The 18,975-nt window shown below is 51.4% G+C and overlaps 9 protein-coding genes across 9 annotated transcripts; 4 read left to right on the plus strand and 5 right to left on the minus strand.

The window, feature by feature from the left end:
• Positions 1–654: 654 nt before the first annotated feature.
• On the plus strand, positions 655–2,264 carry J4E82_006549 (uncharacterized protein; the record flags this gene model as incomplete). Its single annotated transcript, XM_051732805.1, has 3 exons — positions 655–1,028; positions 1,078–1,190; positions 1,246–2,264. The coding sequence occupies 3 exons, from the start codon at positions 655–657 to the stop codon at positions 2,262–2,264; spliced, it is 1,506 nt and encodes a 501-aa protein (XP_051587384.1).
• A 508-nt stretch (positions 2,265–2,772) lies between these two features.
• On the plus strand, positions 2,773–3,654 carry CHOL2 (Phosphatidyl-N-methylethanolamine N-methyltransferase; the record flags this gene model as incomplete). Its single annotated transcript, XM_051732806.1, has 5 exons — positions 2,773–2,812; positions 2,872–2,911; positions 2,960–2,976; positions 3,075–3,180; positions 3,255–3,654. 5 exons carry the CDS (start codon positions 2,773–2,775, stop codon positions 3,652–3,654), a joined length of 603 nt encoding a protein of 200 aa, XP_051587385.1.
• Positions 3,655–4,364: 710 nt separating this feature from the next.
• J4E82_006551 (uncharacterized protein) lies at positions 4,365–5,705 on the minus strand (the record flags this gene model as incomplete). Its single annotated transcript, XM_051732807.1, has 2 exons — positions 4,365–5,062; positions 5,114–5,705. 2 exons carry the CDS (start codon positions 5,703–5,705, stop codon positions 4,365–4,367), a joined length of 1,290 nt encoding a protein of 429 aa, XP_051587386.1.
• An 804-nt stretch (positions 5,706–6,509) lies between these two features.
• Positions 6,510–7,178, plus strand: J4E82_006552 (uncharacterized protein; the record flags this gene model as incomplete). Its single annotated transcript, XM_051732808.1, has 1 exon — positions 6,510–7,178. One exon carries the CDS (start codon positions 6,510–6,512, stop codon positions 7,176–7,178), a length of 669 nt encoding a protein of 222 aa, XP_051587387.1.
• Positions 7,179–9,477: 2,299 nt separating this feature from the next.
• Positions 9,478–12,016, minus strand: J4E82_006553 (uncharacterized protein; the record flags this gene model as incomplete). The annotated part of the gene is made up of 6 exons (XM_051732809.1): positions 9,478–9,538; positions 9,591–11,544; positions 11,603–11,669; positions 11,730–11,806; positions 11,869–11,886; positions 11,935–12,016. The coding sequence occupies 6 exons, from the start codon at positions 12,014–12,016 to the stop codon at positions 9,478–9,480; spliced, it is 2,259 nt and encodes a 752-aa protein (XP_051587388.1).
• Positions 12,017–12,593: 577 nt separating this feature from the next.
• Positions 12,594–12,971, plus strand: SEM1 (26S proteasome complex subunit; the record flags this gene model as incomplete). The annotated part of the gene is made up of 3 exons (XM_051732810.1): positions 12,594–12,738; positions 12,792–12,894; positions 12,944–12,971. 3 exons carry the CDS (start codon positions 12,594–12,596, stop codon positions 12,969–12,971), a joined length of 276 nt encoding a protein of 91 aa, XP_051587389.1.
• Positions 12,972–13,216: 245 nt separating this feature from the next.
• On the minus strand, positions 13,217–14,582 carry PGK1 (phosphoglycerate kinase; the record flags this gene model as incomplete). Its single annotated transcript, XM_051732811.1, has 3 exons — positions 13,217–13,983; positions 14,036–14,456; positions 14,517–14,582. The coding sequence occupies 3 exons, from the start codon at positions 14,580–14,582 to the stop codon at positions 13,217–13,219; spliced, it is 1,254 nt and encodes a 417-aa protein (XP_051587390.1).
• A 752-nt stretch (positions 14,583–15,334) lies between these two features.
• On the minus strand, positions 15,335–16,353 carry J4E82_006556 (uncharacterized protein; the record flags this gene model as incomplete). Its single annotated transcript, XM_051732812.1, has 4 exons — positions 15,335–15,409; positions 15,458–15,976; positions 16,124–16,240; positions 16,291–16,353. The coding sequence occupies 4 exons, from the start codon at positions 16,351–16,353 to the stop codon at positions 15,335–15,337; spliced, it is 774 nt and encodes a 257-aa protein (XP_051587391.1).
• A 582-nt stretch (positions 16,354–16,935) lies between these two features.
• On the minus strand, positions 16,936–18,816 carry J4E82_006557 (uncharacterized protein; the record flags this gene model as incomplete). Its single annotated transcript, XM_051732813.1, has 4 exons — positions 16,936–17,092; positions 17,145–18,255; positions 18,304–18,570; positions 18,630–18,816. The coding sequence occupies 4 exons, from the start codon at positions 18,814–18,816 to the stop codon at positions 16,936–16,938; spliced, it is 1,722 nt and encodes a 573-aa protein (XP_051587392.1).
• Positions 18,817–18,975: the final 159 nt, after the last annotated feature.

An 18,975-nucleotide genomic window follows, 5' to 3' on the forward strand; every position in this document is an offset into this window, starting at 1 on the left:
CGGAAAGGTGACGCGCCATCGGTCTAGTTATCTAGAGTCGTTGAAGATTAACGTAATGGGTTTTCGATATGCGTATGCTGCGCATGGGTGAGAGTGAAAAGGTAGATCTGTGCCGTTGGCATGGTAGCGACAAAAGCGACCTCAGGCTTGCTAAAGCCTAGTCGACAATACGATTAATCCACAGAGAGCGGCTCTCGCGGCGTCAGGCCAGAGGATTTTACTGAGATTTCATAGCGCGAGAGCGGGAGAAGATGGGAGTGTCGCGGTCATAGCGCGCCGAACGGCTGGTGTTTGTGCGAGCCTTCATAGGTCGCGTTGAAGCCCGGTCGCGCCATAGGCAAGAACAGTCCCCACTCTTACGCCTTCCCTGCTCGCCTTCACCGAACCCTCTTCCAACCCCCGCAAGTTTGGGCCTAGCCATGCTAGCAGCGTACCCTAGCCTACGTCCTTCCACTGCAACACTCCCTGTACCCGCTATCACCTTGCCCCCGCAAATATATTTAACGATCTTCGCACCTGGCTCCTCCATCGTTTAGTCAACTCACTTCAACTTTACACCTCCCGGACATCGCACCCGCAATTAATGCTCCCGGAAGCGGCTATTCGTCGTCCTTTCTATTACACTCCCTACAAGAGGAGTATCCGTTGCTTAAAATGGCGTTGAAATCCATCTTCGGCGGCAAGGCTTCACCTACCGATGCCACCAGTCAAAACAGTAATGAGAAAGTCGCTTTGGAGAAAGAGAAGAGCTACGACGCCGAGGCAGCAGGAGGGATCCTACCTACTTCCGCCGACACCGACTCCGACGCCAGTATCACCATCGGCAGGCAGATCGAATTAGAAGCCAACAATGCTATCAAGTACCGCACTTGCAGCTGGCAAAAGACTGCGGCGCTGTTGTTCTCCGAGTACATCTGTCTAGCCATCATGTCCTTCCCATGGTCCTACTCCATTCTTGGCCTCGTCCCGGGCTTGATCTTGACTTTTGTCATCGCCGGTCTCGTCCTATACACGTCCTTGACTACATGGTAGGTCTTGTCAATAGTAAAACTTTAGTTACCCATGCTAACTGATCAGGGAATTCTGCATGCGCCACCCCCAGATTCGCGATGTATGTGACATCGGCCAGATGCTCTTCTGGAACCAGAAATGGGCCTTCTACGCAACAGCAGTCATGTTTGTCCTCAATAGTAAGCCACAGCTTCTTTGCAAAAACCTCCAGCCTAGTACTGATTCTTCCTCAAGACGTTTTCATCATGGGTCTGCACTGTCTCGTTGGCGCCAAGTGGTGGAATACCATCACCGGACACGCTACTTGCACCATTGTATTCGCCGCCATAACTGCCATCATCTCGTTCGTGGCTTCCCTCCCACGAACCTTTAGCACCCTGGCTACTCTAGCGACTGCCTCCGCCGCCTTCACTTTCATCTCCGTTATCCTTGCAGCAGCATTCTCCGGTGTCGACGGCAAACCTGCAGGCTACCCAAGCCTGGGCGAACTCGAGGTTTACGCCGTACCCCCAGCTGGAACCACTTTCGTGATGGGCATGAGCGCCTTTATGAACATCAGCTACACCTTCATTGGTCAGATTACCCTTCCCAGCTTTATTGCCGAGATGAAGGAACCAAGAGATTTCCCAAAGGCACTCTGGGCTGTCACCATTTGCGAGGTCATCATCTTCAGTTTGGTCGGAGGCGTTGTATACGGTTACACTGGTACCAACTACATGACCTCCCCGGCCTTTGGCTCCATCTCCAACGAAGTGTACAAGAAGGTGGCTTTCACCTTCATGGTACCCACAATCATCTTCCTTGGTGTTCTGTACGCCTCAGTAACAGCTCGCTTTGTCTTGTTCCGCATTTACGGTTCTCAGTCCCGACACAGGACCGGCCACACCGTGGCTGGCTGGGTCACATGGATCGTAATTCTTGCTGTACTATGGGTTTTCGCCTTCATCATCGCCGAAGTCATTCCCTTCTTCTCCGACCTTCTCTCACTCATGAGCTCCCTGTTCGACTCGTTCTTTGGATTCATCTTCTGGGGCGTGGCGTACATTCGACTTCGCAGGGAGAGGTATGGTGTAGATTTCTGGAAGACGCGTGGACTCCGTGGATATGCTGGGTTCTTCTTCAACATCATACTTTGCTTTATTGGTCTGTTGTTCTTGACCGCGGGCACGTACGCAACTGTCCAGTCGATCATTGACGGCTACAAGGCCGATGGCTTTGGTGGACCTTTCACATGCGCCGACAACGGCTTGTAGAAGTTGAATATGTTGGACATGACACGATCAGTATAATTTCGAACGATGTTGGCATTCCGATCAGGGCGCAATTCTGTCAAGGATACGAAACACAGGCCCGGAAATGCACGGTAGGACGGGAGGCGTTTTTGTTTTCTTGGATTTCTCGTTATAACGAGGCTTGGTATACCCCGCAGTAAAGGCTGCAGAAGTGGAACACATCGTAGTAGAGATGGAAACTACAACATCCTTCTTGAATAAAAGTTCAACCGATACAATAATACATCATAACAAGTTGACAGCTTAATGCGCTCGGTAGGCGTTCGTCCGTGACGCGCCCCTTGCGCGATTCTTGAACATGTGGAGCTTATGACGTCTCGCTAACGGCGCAACTGCCGAATGCACATGCTTGACACCTGGGCAAGCTGTCCACATCCCCCACACCTTCTGTATCGTGGATTCAAAGCTTCACCTACCTGTGTGTTCTTGCGTTTGAAGACTCGCAACTCGTCTGGACTTGCTCTTGACCATGGCTTCTTACATCGACTTCAGTCAGCCCAGTTTGTGGGGTGAGTACCACCACCCAGATCCCCGCTGTTTGCGGATGCGACGACTAACGTGATGACAGTATCTGCTGCAAGCATTGTATTCAACCCTACTTTCTGGAAGTGAGTCACATTGCTCATGAGTTTATACAGCCATTAACAGAAGTATAGCATCGCTGCGCAGCAAGGTACGCACTCTCGTCGTGGCGTTGGGAGACCAGCAGCCACTTTCCAAGGCTCGGCTATAGTCGCAATAGCAGGATTCGGGGAAGCTGACAAGACTTAGAATACCATAACAAGGTCATTACCAAGCTGTTTGGGGGTAACTCTCGACTTGGGTGCTATGCGCTTGCCGTAACCATTTTCTCACTGGGTATCTTTCGAGACTACCTGTACGTGCAAGCTACCACTACTATCTCGAGACGTCAACGTCTATCCGGCCTAGACTCTGACAATGTCTCTACAGTTACAATGAAGCTCTCGCCGATCAGCCCACCCATCCGACTCTCCTCTCCCCTGCTATCAAATACTCCGCGATCCCTCTGTTCCTAACAGGGAACACCCTCGTCCTGACCTCGATGTGGGCTCTTGGTGTCACTGGCACCTACCTTGGTGACTACTTCGGCATCCTCATGGACGAGCCTGTGACGACATTCCCATTTAACGTCTCGGGTTCGCCCATGTATCACGGCTCTGCCATGTCTTTCCTGGCCACGGCTATTTGGTACGGAAAACCAGCTGGTATACTTCTTACTGCACTGGTCCACACTGCATACTCTATTGCGTGCAGGTGGGAGGATCCATTCACTGGTATGATCTACCAGAAGAGAGACGAGGAGAGGAAGAAGGGCAAGAAGGGTCTGTAGATGACTCGTCTCTACGTTGGCCAGCACGATACAAGATAATAATGTTGGGCAAACGAGCCTGCGACATGGCTCTTGTGATCAATCACACAATAGCGCATTCAATCTCCATGTCCGCACACGTATGGGTTGTGGGGGGAGAACGAGGCGGAGCAGCACGTCTTTTCAACACGACAGTGGAGCAGAGGCGGTAGGTTTGTTTAGGAGGGGTATTCAACTGCCAGCTGGCAGAGGGGTTTATGTAGCAGCATCCAAAAGTACAGTCGATTTGACATGATATGACAATAGCCCAAAGCGACAATACCCCAAGCGACTTCTACTTTCTTCTTTTATTGGTAGGTACAGTATCTCCTTCGAACAGGCTGTCTTTAGACTACTTTCTCCGATCAGCTTTGCTACAAGGTATCGCTAACTACACAATTCCGTGTGATATTCGAATTGATACACGCAGGTTGCAAGCCAACTACTGTGCCGCAAGGCTCTTCTTTGCAAGCTAGACGGAGCAGAATAAATGAGGCAGCTACCCATGATCATAATCATTGTATAATCGAACATTAATTTCCCATTTTCTCTGAGTGGTATAGTTCTGAAATGTGTGCAAAGTCGCCAACCTGGTATACAACATCGATATCCGCTCTTTTCCCATCTAAAATGGGTATCCGTCCCAACGCCATGCTTCCTAATACATTATATAGTATCAAAAGTAGAAAAGATCAAACATCCTGCGTCGTGGCATGATATGTCTGCGCAGTACCACTCCTCGAGTGCATTGCGCTGGGTGGGTTACCAGCATGCGGTGCGCCATTGCGATTCAGCACACTCAGTTCACTCTCATCCACACCGTTGGCATGGGCATTGAACTGGCCGTCCGCTCGCCTCCGAAGCGCTGTCTCACTATCTCCTTTCCTGCTCCATCCCTCAGTTCCGACATAACTTCCTCTACCAACACCAATGCCCCACGCACGGTCGTAGCTCCTCGGACCCCAGGCCCATCCCGCGCCCCGTGTGATGGGGAGATGGTACCAGCGAAAGGAAAACCACGCGCACGTTACGCCAATCAGCGTACCGAACAGCAGATCAAAACCGAAGTGACGGAAATCGGTGAAGCGCGTGCTTGTTATGTATATGGCGGCGCAGATGGGTACCAAGACAAGCACGAGGGTGTAAACGGGGGGTGCAGCGTTTTGGTAGCGAATAGGTACTACAGTGTCGTCGTTGTAGGAGGTAGGGTTCGAGAGAGTTGAGTCTTGCTTGTGGATAGGGAGTGTGGCTAGCCTCTTGAGGTTGGATGGGGAGACGGCTGAGGTGTGAGCGGGGTTTGCGGAGTAGGGTCGTGGAGGAAGGAAGGGGATTGCGACGGAGAACTTGGAGGCGAGGAAGAGAGTGAGGTAGAGGAGTCCGGCCCATGAGACTAGAAAAGTGTATTAGTATGTAATTAGAGAGTGTAGAGGGTATGGCTTACAGCTGGCATGTCCACTGGGGAAGGATTTGAAGCCGTCCTTGAGTATGTCCGAATCTGGTTGTGTACAGATGTCGGCGGTGACGAGCACCCATTGCGGTTGATAAAACTCTCCCAGAGGGCTGATGGTGGTCGTTCCGATACGCGTGAGATCTGGCTGACATCGCGACAGCAGATCAGGTCGCGGCTTTCCAAAAAGATTCTTCATGCCCTGCGTGATGAGGAATGCCGTCGCAAGGGAAAGCGCGAGGCCCATCCAGCCAGTGTTCCATTCCCAGAGCTTCCTCCTCCAAATAAACGATTTTGGTGTCCCACGTTCAGCCGTGGGTCCGGGGACCCAGATGAGACACACGATGAAAACAATGGCGGCAGGCGCGATGAGCGATACAACGACGAGGAGCCATGTTGGTATCATCTCGCTGGTCTGGTACGGGTACGATATGTCGAGATTGACAGGCGAGAAGGGTCGTTTGAATGGTTCGACATATTCCCAACCACCGGCAATGGCTGCGATGGCGATGATGACAATCCAGTCGAAGATGTAGGATGCGACGAGCTTCACCGACGGCACGCCGACTCCTTTGACGGACCTCATGTTTGCGAGAGTGTATGTCTGATGACGACAGTGAGAGGAAGAATGCAAGTCAAGTCGAGGGCAGGGCGCCAAACGTCCCAGAATGCTCAATGGGACAAGCGCATTAAAGGCAGCTAGAGACAGCCAAGAGAAACGCGAAAGTTTGGTGTCGTGTGACGCAGTGTAACAGTATTATAAAGATGGGCTATGCTGCGGTCGGTGTTGACGTGTATGATGGCAATATTCCTGACTAGTGGAACAGAAGAAGAAAGAAGGCGGGCTAGATGATGGAGAGGCTACGAGGCAGGAACGAGTGGACAGCAAAAGGGTGAAGGGGCACGCGAGCGTAGCCAAGGCCCGAGCTGACGGTTTGAGGCTGTGTGTGATGGACGCTGGGCGTTGGTCTTGATCGTCTCAGCTGGCGCCCAGAGCGCCCGAACATACTTCCTTATTGCATCGGCCTGACTTCGGGATGCCGGGGCGTACAGCACATCAGGCCTACTATATGCGCAGCCATGTAGAGCAGCCATGACCAAGGAAGACAGGCGGCGTCGCTAAGGGGGGAAGGGTAGAGATGGGTGTGTATACAAATGCACGATGATGTGTGTCAAGAAGATCCGGGGCCGGGGCGCTCGCAGTCCCGGCGCCACTGGGAAAGTGGGAAAGTCTCCGCCTTCTCCGCCCACGTCATTTTTAGATTTGCAGCGAAGATCGAGAAAGAGTTGCGCGTACACAGATGCGCAGCACACCAGATCGATAATCACGCCCAGAATATCGCCAGCAGACGCCCGCGCACTCCCGATCAGCCTCACGCCGCAGCCCACCATGGCGCTTCCAGCACCAACCATCGATCTCCTCCTGAACCTCATTGACACGCGCCCGCAGTCCATTCTCTCTTCGCTCGAGCAGCATCCTCATCTTGCCTCTGCGCGCGATGCCCATGGCTACTCGCTAGTCCACGCCGCAGCCTCGTACAACCAACTCGCCGTCCTGCGCGACCTGGTCCAGAAATACAACGCCGACGTCAACATTCTCGATGAAGACGGCGAGACGCCCCTCTTCGCATGTGAAAAGGCAGAGGTAGCAAAATGTCTGGTTGAGGAACTCGGCGCAGACACCAGCATAAAGAACCAAGAGGGCCAGACAGCCGAGGACAAGTTCTTGGAAGAGGAAGACGCCACACATGAAGTATACCAATATCTGACGAGTTTGCGCACCGGTCATGAGCCCGCTGCTGCAGGCGTCATAGAGACCGAGGGCGTACATCCACCGCCTCCGCTGCCCGACGGTGTCAAGGTCAACGTAGGTACTATGGAAGAAGACGCTGTCGATGCACCGGATCCCGAGATACGGCGACGTATTGAAGAGCTTGCGGCAAGGCCTGACTACGATTCCGAAGAGGTACAGCAGCAATTGAGGGAGCTGGTGCAGGACGTTGTTGGGGGCATGGGTGCTGCTGATAGCGGGAGGAGTGTCAGGCCGAGAGTAGATTGAACAGGCATCAAGAACCGCACATATGGTCGAGCCGTTGGATCAGCGTTGACATTGCAGCATCGCACGTAAGATCGTCGTACACGAGATGAAATACTCCGAGTCGACTCCGACACTTCGGATCCGAGTCGCCTTGAAGGCGCCTCAGCAGACACGCTGGACGTATGCGCTCGCGAGCTGGCATGCTAGCAGCTAGCATGATTTTTCATGGCATGGTACACTTTGATGGTGATGGTATCTCAAGGTAGACAAGGAAGGTACTAGTACCCAAACAGCTTCTCATGCATGATCCACGAATGTAGGTTGTCTCATGGAGCCGAACAATACATCTCTTCAATCTTGTCTTCTTTCCCCTCCTTCTCTTACACATCCAATCACAATATTTGAAACCTTGATTACAAAATGTTGTCACCTGGCTAAACCACTAACTTCCAATTCGCCATCGATTGTAGAAGAAAAGCAGATTTTGTCGCCTTACGTGTCTTTTCCTTCCACCGGTTCGGCCAAATACTTGTACCTTGGTACTTAGGTGCGATTCCCCAATCCGTCTGTGTTAGGCAATGTTGCCTTTATGCGTAGATTGCAGCCGGCGAGATCGGCGATTTTGGCATCATGGGCAATACTATGTGATTTGATATCGACACAAATCTACTGGAAAGTGTGTCGCAAAACATGGATTCACGCGCGTATAGTTCAATGGCTATTCAATAGGGGCGTTTATCACGGCAATACCCTTATCCAGGCCCCCAAACATTCCGCATCAGGTACAAGCATCACCCATCCATCACATTCCTATCACCATCGCAAAACGTCATAACAGCCCCGAGCTGGCCCCATTCATTACTCCAACAGGAAACAAAAGTCGAAAACCATAGATTCCAGTCGCTCTTCTTCGGACTTATTATTCTGATCCATCTCCCAAAACATTCGTCATTTCCGTTTTATTCCCACTTAAAACCCTGGAATACTATGTGGCGTTTGCCCGGATCGGCATCGGCAAGGTATCGGCAGAGACACCCACCCTGCGTCGGGTCATCTACCCGAACACCACCCTTCATTCAATCTTACCCTTGTTTCACGCCTTGGCCTCGCCACAATCACGCATTTTCACGCCCCCGTTCGTGCTGCAATGGGAAGGAAACGGTGAAAAGTGTTGATTCTAGTCGGTCAAATGCGGTGCTTCTCGGGCGCATTGCGTGAATCCTTCGGTGACTTGGGGTGGTGATGGTTGGATGGGAGAATGGATATGAGGGGGCAAATAGGCAAGGGAGTGGATTGTAGTCACAAACTCTGCATGAAGAGACTTTGTGAAGAGCAGGAGATGTAGGAGGGAGAGGTGAGATATCATTGTTTTCTATTTGCTGCTTTCTTTTGGTAGAGAAAGGTAAGATGAGAATATGGGTTCACCATACTCGCGTTGACCCTTTTCCCTCTTTCTGTTGGAAACCACACTCTTGTCTTCCAGTACCTCACTCCACACTTCCATACCAAGATCTCGATGTCTATACTGTCGGCCCTTCTCTGTAATCTACACCCTCCTACCATTTCCCTATTCAGGAAACTTTCCAGTCCATCTCGACGCAAGAGTCTAGACTCGCATACCCCTAACCACCAAACTCCGTTCTCTATGTGCCGCAAACTCCGGACCACAGCATGAACAATATCCTGTAAACGGAAACTTCCATCACCCCACTGTAGAAACCAGGCTCCTTATCGCACTTAGCCGCACCTTAGAGTTTCGCCTGCCTCCGCGGAACCAGACTGGGCCCAGACACGCGGCCACCTACTGAACCGGGCAAACTCTCCCCTCTGTATCACCTTATTAGGAAGGAGAAGAAAGTCGTTGATTGTGGCCAAGATCGCGGGCCGCGACGGGTATGCAAGGGGTCCGGGTTACTGAAGCAAGTTTTGGTAAGTGTTGCTGGGGTACCGTACTAATTCCTATACGGCGGGGATGATGGAACCTGAAGTGCTATGGAAGATACCTAGAGGAGAAGGTTTGAGGGGAAGATGTTGGTTATAGCGGCCAAGGTGGCCGTACGACTTTTGTGTGGAGCTGTTTTTTTCTAGGGCATACTTTGGGTCAAAGAGGGGAAGTGGGTGATATTTCCATGGTAGTTATATCTGGTCTCCCCAAGACCATTTTCACACAGCACCAGTGACTCGCAACGTAGGTACCGGGAATCTTGATTTGATCTGAACGTGGTCGCATTTGTTCTGACTAACCAGTAACGGGTCGTATATTGATGTCCCTACCGTCTATGTATCCATCCGTTTATTCACAAGTTATTCACCTCTACCTCTAACACTGCACACCAAACTTACGCAAGGTCTCTTTTCCAGTGGTGATCTTCATACCAATTCTGAAAACACATGTTAGCCTTGAACTGCAAAGAGAAGAAAATCATCACGTACCTTGCATCCAAGTCGAACCCACCCATCTTTGTAACCTCATCGAGCCAATCCTTACACTGAACCAACATCTGAGGGTTCTTCTCCGGATGCCCATCAGCGTCAGCCTCGCGCCAGATGTTTGCAGCCATCTCATAGCGTGCACAAGGCGCTGTCCAGTTGTCCTTGAAATTGCCTGTGAGAAGGGCTTTATCAACTGGTAAAACCTCTTTCTCCAAGATATTCTTGGCTTCGATTGTCTGATCCATGTTTCTAAGAGTAGCAGCGCGAAGGACGTTGAGGATAGACTTTTCGTCTACACCCTCCTTGTCCCAGTGTGGATTGGCGGCTGACTCGCTCCACGCCAGGTTGGCGAGGGAGACTTCGAGATGATCGTTTCGCATGCGTTTGTATCCGTTCCAGAAGTAGATCATCTCTTCGAGTGGTGATACACCTACGGCGTCTACCAGGTCGCAGTTCCACTCCTTCGCACGTGCCTCCCATTTCTGGATCTTACGGGCAACGAAGATGTCGAAAGGTAACTGACGTGCCATGAACTTCTTCTTTCCCACGTTTGGCATGACCTTCTTCATGTATTCTTCTGCTTTTGCACCGTACTCCTTTGCCTCAGTTGGATTGGTTGTCTTGTGTTTTCTGTAGAGCTCGACATATGAGGCGGCGATGATGTGGTAGTACAATGCGTGACTCCAGTTGTTGAGCCCAATGCATTTTACGAAAGCGAATGCAGTCGCTTTGTAGTCGTGCATGTACATGTTGTTCAAACTTTGTTCGAACCATCTAAGCGCTTCGAGCTGCTTTAGCTTCGACTCGCCCATGTCGTCCATGAACTTAACAGCCTTCTCCAACTCTTTCTCTGAAGCGAGCATTCGAGACTCCTCCAGTAGCCAAAGGTGACTTGTAGGGTATCTTGCGCGCATGTAGCGGAGCAAAGCTAGGCACTGTTCCTTGGGATATGCACCCTCACCCTTGGTAGGAAGTATGTCGCAGAAGTTTGTGAACCCATTTATGTATCCCATCAGCACAACACCAGCCATAGCACCGTGGATGTTGTGGAACTTAGTTGCTTGCCATAGCATGCGCATGCCCCTTTCGCGATCGCCCTTGAAGCCAACGATCTTCAACAACCCAGCAAAGGATGGCGGGATGAATGAGAGAATGAGTAATAGCATACCGAAGCAAAAGTTCGATCCAGAGAGGATGAAGACATCCACGGGGTGTTTACTGAACGACGCGATGTCTGCATCTGCATCACCTTGATCGTTCAAGGTGAGTTGCTCAAAGTATTCGATGGCGTCTGGTAGGGAATCTGATGGGTTCTCGTTCGTGACGGGAAGCCCTGGCGCCGAGCTTGCTCCGACGTCAACCGTCTTCTCAGCGTTGTTGAGCTCGACTGAAGCACCTTTATCGGCAGCTACATTGAGGTTCCCCTGGTACTCTGCAGGCGTTGAAACACTTGTCTTGTCCTCTGCAGCGTCCACGAAATCGAAATCGTCATCGTCATCATCTGTAGCCTTCTTCGCTGCTGGTCCAGTCACCGTGGTACTTTGCTTCAGACTAGAAGTTGACGCTGCAGCAGACGGCCCGGCCGAAGTAGCAGGCTGAGAGGTTTTGAGACCGCTGCCTGCCAAGTTTGACCGAACCGAGCCCTTGAAAGAGCCGCGCGACCCTACAGAATTGACACTACTTGTACTTCTCTGGCTCAAGAATTTCTTCTCATTCTCCATAACAGCCTCCAGTGCAAGGTACGCTTTCCTCAACTTGTAGAAACTCTTGATAGCTTCCGTCAAGCTTTCATTGAGCACACCGACAACGGCACTCATGAGCTGTGCCTCTGCCTGACATACCGCGTATTCGGTGCCTGGGGGATATATGGGTGATTTGTATGCATTCGGATCTTTGCTAACTTGGCGTTGACGTTCGTAAGCCGAGTTCTCTGCCAAAGATAAGGCGTTGGCAGCTGTAGACGGCATCAGTCAGTCGAGGTCTGTGATACTATGTTGAGTACGTGATCAGACCTTCGCGTACAATTTCTGGCTCAAAGCCCAACGTTGCCCGTATGAAAACACACACTCCCGACCCAAGCTACATGGTATGAGACTAGAACCGAAGTATATGCCCGTGGGCTGAATAATAGGTATGTACCTGGTGGAATGGCGAACTGCCTTTGTTGAGGTGTGCTTCGGCGCTTTCGATATCATCGGCCATGATATAGGTGACAGCTATGCTCGCGTGTGGTTAGTCCCATTCGCGTCACCGTATTGGGCTGTGTCGGAAGTCGTACCGCTCATGGCATCCTCGACTGTGTTGCATTAGTATTTGCCTGCCCTGTGTATGTCGCGAGACTCACTCTGTGCAAGTTCACTCAGAGAATCCAAGCTCTTTGTATGCCCAGGGGCATGGCCCTTGAGCCAACCGCCGACTTTGAACATGTTGTATAGATAATTCCCGCACGGCTGGGAGCTGGAGGTGGGGCAGAATTCACCAGAGAAACCAGATGAGGAAAAAAAGAGGGTGAAAAGAAGGATGAAAGGAGAAGAAGCAGTATATTCAAAAAGACTACGCAGAGCGGATACCCCAGCTAAGACGCTGAGCGCGTGTCTAGAAACCTACTAAAGCCAACCAGACGGGATGTGCTTACAGCTTCGTCCGGCCACTCGGAGCTAAAGTACGAGTACGTCATGTTCATCGTCCGGAGCTTATCCTACAGTCCACTCCGCCGCGCGTTGAAACGAGTGAATACGGTATACGACGGTGACAACGAAACATCCAAATCCACCAGATGGAACTTTCTCGGAGCCAAGCAGCGACATGTGAGAGTCGGTACCCCGCGAATCCAGTTTCCATGAGTGCCACGTGATGTCGCGCTAAGCCTTGCGGACAATCGCCGCCTCCGCTGTTGGAGCCGCATCCCACAGCTCACCAAAGCACAACATCGCGTCATCCTCCACCAGCCCATCTGAACAAATCCACAACACGTCTTCCGATCGCATCTTCTAGACCGCCACAATGTCCGGCTCAGCACAAGGCAGCAACGACATGAAGAAGGCCTTAGTCAACGACTCCAAGAACGGCGAGCAACCGCTGGCGCCCGAGAAGAAGCCCGCAACACAACTGGAGGAGGACGACGAGTTTGAGGACTTTCCTGTAGAGGGTATGTTGTGCGTGTGGTCAAAGAGGATGGGCATCATGCTGATAAGCTTACAGACTGGACTGAGGAGGAGACACAGATCCCCAACGGCAACACACATCTTTGGGAAGAGAGCTGGGATGACGATGACACAAATGACGACTTTGCGGTTCAGCTGAGGTAAGAGGAACCCCTTGTATGATACAAAGCTAGGACTAACAATTCATAGGGAGGAGCTTAAGAAGCTGGGCAAATGAGCGATTCGATACGAGCAGACACGACGACCTTATCAACAAATGAGCTTCTGGTTCGCTCATGATACTTGCATGACTGGGCAGGCGGCTCCATGAGAGCTCTCTAAACATCACGCCCGTGGGGCACAAGGTGGAGATGCGGTATCTCTATATTGAACCAAAAAGAGCTATAGCTATACACAATCATAACTTCGAAGATATACCTTCCCTGATCTTGAGCCACCATTCACTTCTTTTGAGTGACTGGTTTACTTACTTGACAGGGCAGAAACACCGGGCAGATCCTTGCCCTCGAGCAGTTCGAGCGACGCACCACCGCCGGTCGAGACGTGAGACAGTTTGTCTTCTACACCGTACTTGGCAGCAACAGTGGCTGTGTCACCACCACCGATGATGACAATCTTGCCGCTCTGTGCAGCATCAACCGCAGCATCGAGTGTCGCCTTGGTACCCTTGGCAAACTTGTCAAACTCGAACACACCGGCGGGTCCGTTCCAGAGGATGGTCTTTGCCTCATCAATGGCCTCCTTGTACAGCTTGATTGACTTGTCTCCGCAGTCGAGACCCATCCAGCCGTCTGGGATACCGTCCTTGTCCTCAGCGTAGCCAGTGTTAGCGTCCTTGTCGAACTTGTCGGCGGTGATGTAGTCAACAGGCAAGACAATCTTGACGTTGTTCTTCTTCGCCTTCTCAACAAGGTCCTTGACGGTCTTGCTGCCAGCCTCGTCGAACAAGCTGTCACCAATGTTGACGCCCTCGAGTGTCTTCTTGAAGGTGAATGACATGCCTCCGCAGATGATGAGACTGTTGACCTTTCCGAGCAGGTTGTCAATCAGCTGAATCTTGTCGGAGACCTTGGCACCACCGAGAATGGCGAGGAAGGGTCGCTTGGGCTCCTCGAGCGCTTGCGCAAAGTAGTCGAGCTCCTTCTTGACAAGGAAGCCAGACGCCTTTTGTGGGAGGTCGACACCGACCATGGAGCTGTGTGCGCGGTGGGCGGTACCGAAAGCATCGTCTATGTTTCGTCAGTTCTGTACATCTACTGACCATATTATGGATTCACTCACTGATGTAGATGTCACCAAGAGCAGTCAGGCCCTTCCTGAACTCTTCGACCTTGCTCTTGTCAACCTTCTGCTTCTTGCCCTCGTCGTCCTTGTAGCTGCCCTCCTCCTCGGCGTGGAAGCGCAGGTTCTCCAGAAGGATGACCTGACCGTCCTTGGCGCTGTTGACAGTGTCCTCGACCGACTTGCCGACGCAGTCGTCTGTGAAAGTTACGCTCTTGCCGAGCAGCTTCTCAAGCTCGGGAACAACCGGCTTGAGACTGTACTTGGCGTTTGGCTTTCCGTCTGGGCGACCAAGATGCGACATGAGGATGACAGCCTTTGCGCCATTGTCAATTGCGTATTTGATTGTGGGAAGAGCGCCGACGATGCGCTGGTTGTTGGTGATGTTCTTGTCGCCGTCTAGAGGTACGTTGAAGTCGACCTGATCAAGCAATTAGATTTGCAACTCGCGTATGATATAAAGCATTGAATATATACATACTCGGATAAGGACGCGCTTGCCCTTGAGGTCGACGTCGGCGATTGACAGCTTGTTGGAAAGAGACATGATGGGTGTATGGTAGTACTGTGATGGTGTGAGTTCAAAGAAGCTATGAACGTAGACTGGTCTATCAAGGTATACGAAAGCCAGTTATATATCTCAGGTAAAGGTGAACTTACGTCAAGATGTTGAAGGAGAGAAGATGAAGCGTGGGTGGTTTCAATGTTTGTTGTCGAGCTTCAGATCGTCATGGGCAGGCTTGGTGGGGTGTAGCGGGGCAATCCATAGGTTCCTCCCAGCTGCATGCAAAGCTTCTTGCTCCCACTCCTTATCGAACCACAAAAAAGCAAGCTGACGTGACCGGACTAACAAAATTAGCTGATATAAAACACTTTTTGCTGCCCGCGCGTCCTGGCGCTTCACAAAGTGGGCGGCCAAGGTCCATATCCTCCCGCGGCCGAGAGTCCTCAGTCGCGTTAGGGTATGTAGCTACACGGATCTTCCCATGTCTCTGCGCCTCTTAGATCATGTCTCCTCTCATGAAGAGACTCGGTGAGATGCCTTTCGTGAACATGTGCACGGTAAGAGACGTTTACGTATAAAGATAGCTCTTCGTTCTGATCAAATTCGAGGCTGTACATAAATGACATTGACCCGTAGCAAAAGTCAACTACCCTGACGCCGTGCAAATGCCCAACCAAACATGCTAACGCGCGAGAAACTCAAGGGGAATCACCCGATGCAATCATGACCTAACCTAGCCCTGTGTGTGCGTATGATATTTATACATGGGAGTTTGTTCGCATAATCGGATAGCCTTAAGCGGCGTCATCAGCCGAATTGGTCAGGGAAAGGTAAGCTGTCCAAGCGATACCGACGGTAGACACGAACGGCTGGCGTAAGTTAGTCGCTATCGTTATGACGTAGGGTGGAATACTTACAATCTGGAACTGAATAGGCATGATACGGAAATTGATCAGCTGTACAGCCGGCCAGACCATGTAGTTGGCTTGAAGCGCAGGCACATAGACATCTTGGAACTTGCGCTGCACCGCACGCTTGCCACCACCCTCGGCAACTGTCATGAAGGTGAAGAAGGCAGCCAGACCAGCTGGAGCAAACAAAAATTGATCGAAAGCTACGCGCTTCAATGCAGGCAACCAAGCCGCACCCTTTGACACGGGGAAAGTCCTGGACAAGAAGCCAAACCACCTGTGCTGGATCGGCGACATGAGGAAACCGTAGGACATGAATCTGGTGGTTCGCTCGAAGTCGAAAGGCGGTGGTAGCAGCTTCGAATCGGGGATAAGATCGTTGTCGTTGAACGGGTTCCGTCTGTCAAGCTCGTGAATCTCAATAGCCAAAAAGTCATCTTTGCCCGGTCCACCCTTCTTGCGCACTGCGCGCTCTCGCACTGCAGTCAGTGTCTGAGCTACTGTGTCCGCGATACCACCCAACACCTGCAAATGGCGTTAGCCTTCCTGTCTCGTCACGTCTGAAGATACGTCGGGTCCGACGCCGATGTCGCAGCATCCGATGCGGTGATGGCGCGACAACGGCTCGCGATAGCCATGGTATTGTGTTCATGTAAAGGGGGTAGCACGTACGGCGTTGGTGATCATCGTGGTCAAAACTGGGCGCGCCGCATAGTACTGGTTGTACTTGCGCGTGAGCAAACTGACTGCAGCCATCTGTAGAAGAAATACTATTGAGTGCAGCAGTGGCTGGTAATAAATTAGTCGGCCATCAGATAGTATCAAGACAAGTAGCTCACAATCTTCCCGTAAATCCAGCGACTGTTCAGCTGGTAAAGCAGTCTGTGTCTGGTGCTGTTCATGTTTAGTATGGGTCCTGTGAAAAGCTCTAGGTGTAGCGTTGCTCGAAGATCGCGATGACGTTGATGAAACGTAGCCGCGAGGTCCGTGTGCGGCTATAAGTGGTCCTATCTCCTGAGGCTCTAATGCGCGATAAGGGCTGGGAGCAGGCGAGAATGCTATCGTGATCGGAAGAACAGTTTGTAGGAAAGTGTCGCAGGAGCAGGCGCAGTCGTCGCCTAGGGTTCAAATGCGGAGGTGCTGGGAACAGTGGCGAGAGTTTCACGGGCCGGCACCAATGACGGGTTTCAGACATCAACTGGCATCAGCCTAGTTCCGCGCGGCTACGGGCGCGTACCATGAACTATGCTCGAAATGTAGATGTGAGCCCGAGCCATCTTGCACTTTCTTGCTGGTCATGCTCGATGGTAGCACTTGTACTTTGGTATGCATAGCGCCAGCTGAGTTCCATACTGGTTCTTGGCGCCACAGCATAGTCCAGGTAGCTATGAGCATTGCGCAACACAAAGATCGATAGTAGCATGTTGTATTTATTGCACGCCTCAACGACCGAATGATAGTCTCAGCTACGACCTAACCCGATGCTACGGAGCCACAGCGACAACACTCGGTAACTCACGAATATCAACGGCTTCATTGGTAACCAGATCGACGACTCGTATAGACTCGACAGACAAGACACCTGCAGAGAGTGCAAGAAATTTGAGATCAGCTGTATAGCAAGAACCAGGCGACAGTTGTCTACGCACGTTAGCATATCTGATTCAGGATAGTCTTGCTTATCAAAACTCACCCCAGACGAATGTCTGTTGTCAAGCAAATCAACTCGGCTGTCTCTGTCCTTCCGCTCTTTTGCTTTGCGTACACAACGTTCTCGTCGACTACTGCTGTACCGAGAAGCTCTTTTCGCTCTGCTCGAGGTCCACCTACAGAGGATGTGGATGGATGTGATTTGTGCCTCCCCATATCATGAGACCTTTTCGCAATAACAAGAACAGCTAGTCTTCGTGTTTTGTCGGATCGGTTGACAATGAACACATCCCATGTGAAGATCTCACCAACCTGGACACTGGACGGCCCAGACACTGTCAGAGTAACATTAACGTCGTTTTTCGAAGCATCCTGTTCGGGCTGGTCTTGAGCGTCTTGGGTGGCAAATGCGTCAGGGTTGACTGCGTTTGTACTCTGTATTGTAGAGGTACTCTGCCGGTGAATGGCCTTGGTCAAGCTGAGCGTCTGTTCGGACGCAAAGTCAATGGGCGTCTTCCATTCGATAGCAATATCCGGATGACATTGATCAGACATTGTAACATTGGCCTCAACATTCAATGTCAAGTAATGACCCTTGCTCCCAAGTGCTGGTGTCCCGTCAGTGCCCAAGTCAGGCCAGATCTTGTACAAGAAGGTCAGTTGATCACCAGGCTTGTGACTCGTCGTAGTATCCAGCTCGTCGTTCAGCTCTTTGACCTTGCCTCCATGCAGAGCCAAGTTGACTTTCTTGATTCTGACATCGTAAGTTGCGAATTGAGCGACCTCCAGGTCCAAAGAGGCCATCAACGACAAGTCATTTAATGATGCCTGGATCCTCGAATACCTCATCCTCCAAATCAATGGTGGAAGTACACGAAACAAGGGTCTTTGACCGTTTCGGATCGGTCGAGCCATTTCTTTTGCAGCAGGAGCACTCGGCGTGACCTTGCTGATACGCATTGCTGAGAGTCTTGGATGAACACCAACAAGAGCAGGATCGCTCTCAAAGGCCTGAAGCAGGTTCAGAGGCGTAGGTGTACGGCTTGGGAGATATTCATCCTCCGATGCGTCCTTTTGAGGTTTTTCTGTAGGCTTGAAGGAGGCTGTGGGCTGGAAATACACTGCGGGCTTATGATATCTGCCCTGAGGTCGAGCTGCTCCATGTCAGACACGGTGCAGGGAAGACAGGTTGACTTGCTCACCAATGAAAACGTCCACCTTCCAGACAACATAAGTATGAGCACTGTCTCCCTCTCCATGATTGATGACCGTAGGCTCATCTTTATGGTTGATGGTACCAGAGAAGATGACTTCCTTGGGAGGCGTAGCTTTCGCATCTTGGTCAGACGGAGGAACCGTGCTGAAGGCAAAGGCTTCCACGCTGATGACCAGTCTCGCAAGATACGACTTCAAGGTCGCTTCTTCTAATAGTGGCGTTTGGAAAACAACATATACAGCTAGGAGTTCATCTAAAAGCCTGTGCATGAGTAAGAGACATGCTGGTCTTGTTGATTTGGCTAAGACGTACCGAGGAGCAGCACATGTCGTTGTGCTAAGAAGGGCAATATAGAGCCGTTGTCATCTGGTGCACCATCCCAAGAGTCGATCTCGTTCTTGATATCAACGTCGGAACTTGCAGGCACAATGGCTTCCAGTACTGAGCTCTCGGCAAACTCGAGGCTCCTACGGGGCGACGCTTCCTCAGCCTCTGCCATGATTGCCTGCAAGATTGTCGAGGTAGACGTGAGGGCGAAGGTGCACGTGAATGCGGTGCCTGAGCTAGGGGACCGGGTTTCGCGCTAGTCCATTTGTCCGTGCGCTAAGAAGTTGCACAACTTGTTCGCATGCGAGCTTCACCAGTCTACCGATCAACC

This window comes from Alternaria postmessia, assembly GCF_024291825.1.
Source record: "Alternaria postmessia strain BMP 2775 chromosome Unknown scaffold_39, whole genome shotgun sequence".
Lineage (NCBI taxonomy): Eukaryota > Fungi > Ascomycota > Dothideomycetes > Pleosporales > Pleosporaceae > Alternaria > Alternaria postmessia.